This window comes from Quercus robur, chromosome 10 (genome assembly GCF_932294415.1).
Source record: "Quercus robur chromosome 10, dhQueRobu3.1, whole genome shotgun sequence".
NCBI lineage: Eukaryota > Viridiplantae > Streptophyta > Magnoliopsida > Fagales > Fagaceae > Quercus > Quercus robur.
In genome coordinates, this window is record NC_065543.1 from 41,574,672 (window position 1) to 41,578,102 (window position 3,431).

The 3,431-nt window shown below is 31.5% G+C and overlaps 1 protein-coding gene across 1 annotated transcript; it reads left to right on the plus strand.

Moving 5' to 3' along the window:
- Nucleotides 1–811: 811 nt before the first annotated feature.
- Nucleotides 812–2,468, plus strand: LOC126703443 (transcription factor PRE3-like). The gene is made up of 2 exons (XM_050402398.1): nt 812–1,351; nt 2,114–2,468. The coding sequence occupies exons 1-2, from the start codon at nt 1,226–1,228 to the stop codon at nt 2,261–2,263; spliced, it is 276 nt and encodes a 91-aa protein (XP_050258355.1). The 5' UTR covers nt 812–1,225; the 3' UTR covers nt 2,264–2,468.
- The last annotated feature ends 963 nt before the right edge of the window (nt 2,469–3,431 follow it).

Genomic DNA, 3,431 nt, shown 5'->3' on the forward strand with positions numbered 1-3,431 from the left:
TGTAAGGGTAACACTTGGACCTTATCGACTTGCCGAACTTATTTTTATTTTCTTTTTGGAATGTTAATTTTATACTTATAAATCATTTGATGAAAACACTAAAAAATATTAGTTGAACTATAAGACTTTAGACTCTTGAACTTACAAATTATATACAAATAAAATGTGAAAGATTGGTGTAAGTGTAACACTTAGACCTTAGCGACTTGCTGAACTTATTTTTATTTTCTTTTTGGAATGTGAATTTTAACTTATAAACCCTACGTTGAAAACACTAAAAAGAGTAAGTTGAGTTATGAGACTTTTGGTTGTTAAATTTACAATATATATATATATATATATAACACGAAATATAAGGGTAACACTTGGGAGTTATTGAGGCCACGTGGCAGGCAATGCATGTAGTTAAGGGGTGGAACATGGTGTGGTGTTAGGGTTGACTAGTCAAAAAAACCAAAAACAACTCCTCACATAGCAATGAGCAATTTGGCTGTTCCTTAAAGGCATATTAGCTTTGCAAGTGGAGAGTGAAGATACTGGTGAGGTTGTTCTTGTACAGTATATTTTAATTTTATTCCAATCAAATACATAATATATAGTTTAATTAACAAAAGAAATGGCTTATTAATTAATTCTTAGAAGAATTACATGAAAAGCAATTTAACATTGTTATTATTAGAAGAAAGTATAACAATAAAATAAACATAATATTGCGTGTAGAGACTGACACACACATCACACAAAAACACATAAAGAGAGAGAGAGAGAGAGAGAGAGAGAGAGAGAGAGAATCATCAAACTATTCTAGAGATACGCCATACTGTCCTCCCTGTGTGTTTTCCCAAAGTTCGGTTTGATCTCAAACTCAAAGTGGGTCTCTTTCTCTCTCAAAATCCCTATTTAAATAGGGGCTTAGACCACTTCTTTCTCCCATGCAATTGTCTTCTGTATTCCCCATCCCAACACCCACTACTTGTGTTCTTGTGCAATTCATTCATTCTCTTTCTACTTCATCTAATTTCAAAGTCACCAGTACTATCTTTTTGTCCATAACTTCATTGTCTCCGACACTGTCTCCATCACCATTTCTCTTTTGAAAGTTGTTTGTTTCTCTCTGACATACAAATCTCCTTCTCATTTGTCTCCTTCACTTCTCACTTCTCATTTTTACCTCTCTCTCTCTCTCACACACACACACACACACACACTCATTACCATAATAAACATGTCTAGCAGAAGGTCACGGTCGAGGCAATCTGGTGGTTCAAGGATCACTGATGATCAGATCAACGATCTTGTTTCCAAGTTGCAACAGCTTCTTCCTGAGATTCGTGATAGACGCTCTGACAAGGTATTGTATTAATTCATTGTTTTCATTTTCTTTACTTGCCTATTCTATTGGTTCTACATGTCATGTCACAGTGCATTTTTTGCTTGTTTATTAGTTTCCCTTGATATGGGTTCTTCAGTCTCCTTTTGAGCCCTTAAATTCACCTCTAATATTTACTAATACCTAACACTTAATTATTTACTCTCACAAAAAATAAATATGGAATAATTTTAGTTAGAACATTTTTTTTTACCTTCCTTACAAAAACTGGAGAGGAAAAACTTGAATCCAAATTCTCTTAACGAGAGAGATTAGACAATATCATTGAGTTTTGAAACTCTTGACTAGTTATGTCATATTCTCTATAGAAAAGAGATTCGACAATCATTAATTGAACCCATAAGACTTTTGACTAATTAAGCATACTTAGATGTAACTTTAAAATTAATGCTTGACATAGAAGTCATTGATCCACAAAATGAGAGATTTTTAATTACCTCAAAGTTTTTCTTCATTTTAGCTGCCACTTGCCACACTTGCTACTAGCTAGATATAAACAACCATAGTTTTTTTTTTTTTTTTTTATTGAATTAATTACAACCATTTTTTTTGTTTTTTTGTTGCTATACTTGGAAGTGTTTATTACTTTATTTATGGCTACATTAAATTGATTGAATTGAATGTATAATGAGTGTACTTGCTTCTTTGTTTTTTTGTTCATGGAGTGTGTCACTGTGAATGTATTAACTAATTCAGCATGCATTTATGACTATCTATGTGCAGGCTTCAGCTGCCAATGTGTTACAGGAGACGTGCAACTATATTAGAAACTTGCATAGAGAGGTTGATGATCTAAGTGAGCGACTGTCTGAGCTATTGGCTACTACAGACACTGCCCAAGCTGCTATAATTAGGAGTTTACTTATGCAGTAAAGCTAGCTAATTAAGGGAAAAAAAATTAAGGCTAGATTAGCAGTTCACTTATGCTAGCTACGTACCCTTCTGCTTTTGTACTCCTCTTTCTAGGTTTCGTTACAAGATCACTAGAATGTAGCAGTTGAACTATTAATCTTCTTTTTTTTTCGCAAAGCTATGTTTGAAAATATAATAAATGGTACTCTCAGCTTTCACAAATTAATTGTCATTGACAGATTTAAATATGCAAGCAAATTAAAAGCCTACGTTAATGAAATTATTCGCGTGTAGCGTAAACTATACGATTGATTGAAATTAAAAATTTAAAATAATAGAATATGAAACTTTTTAATTTTTTTATTGGTAAGTTACACAAATACTTGGTGGATATACGAATCCATACCAACTCGTGAGATTCCAACTCGTTCTCACAAGAGGTACCATTAATAATGTGAACTAAACCTTAGATGAAGCTTTTACATTGTTGGTCTTTCTGATTAGATTTAATCAATGTAAACCCTATTTTTAACGACTTCGGGTTAGATGAAGATATAATAATTAGAGGACAATGATTACTTGACAGAAAGGTAACTCAAAGAATATCCCCGAGTTGTATAAGGTCCCAAAAGAAAATGACTTTTTTGTTAGAACCTTTCAAGTTTTCCTTAATAAAGAATGTATAAGAAATTATTGAAATGTTACAAGTGTTACTTTCAAAAAATTACAAAATAGTGTAGTTACTAAGTTATTAAACCACGCGTATCACACTCACTAATACTTAAGAATTTGATTGCCACATCTTACAATTGACACCACTACAAATGATTACATAATCTTATAGCTTAAAAGTACTAAAAGTTGTTGTACCTTACCATCACTTAAAGAAGGCATATATGTACTTGAATTTGACCAAGATATATTTAATTTACACTCTAAGCCCTTTTATTATTGCTCAATTACTACAAAGCCAAAACTCTAGCTAGTTTCTTTTTTTTTTAGGACAAAATTTAGTTATAAAATTGGTTGTAGTCTTAGGTTACAATCTTACTTAATATCTTTTTATTGGAGGTGAATTTTGATAAATCAACTATTGGATTACACATTTTTCTAATATCATCCTTACTTGCAAAATTTTAAAAAAATTAAAAATCAATAACTATATTATCAATAAATTTTTTAAATTGCA

What these genes read in the sequence shown, in the direction of transcription:
- LOC126703443 (XM_050402398.1), top strand. Translation starts at nt 1,226, where the DNA reads ATGTCTAGCAGAAGGTCACGGTCGAGGCAATCTGGTGGTTCAAGGATC. An exon ending in GTGATAGACGCTCTGACAAG is followed by an intron (nt 1,352 to 2,113) that starts GTATTGTATTAA and finishes ATCTATGTGCAG; the next exon opens with GCTTCAGCTGCCAATGTGTT.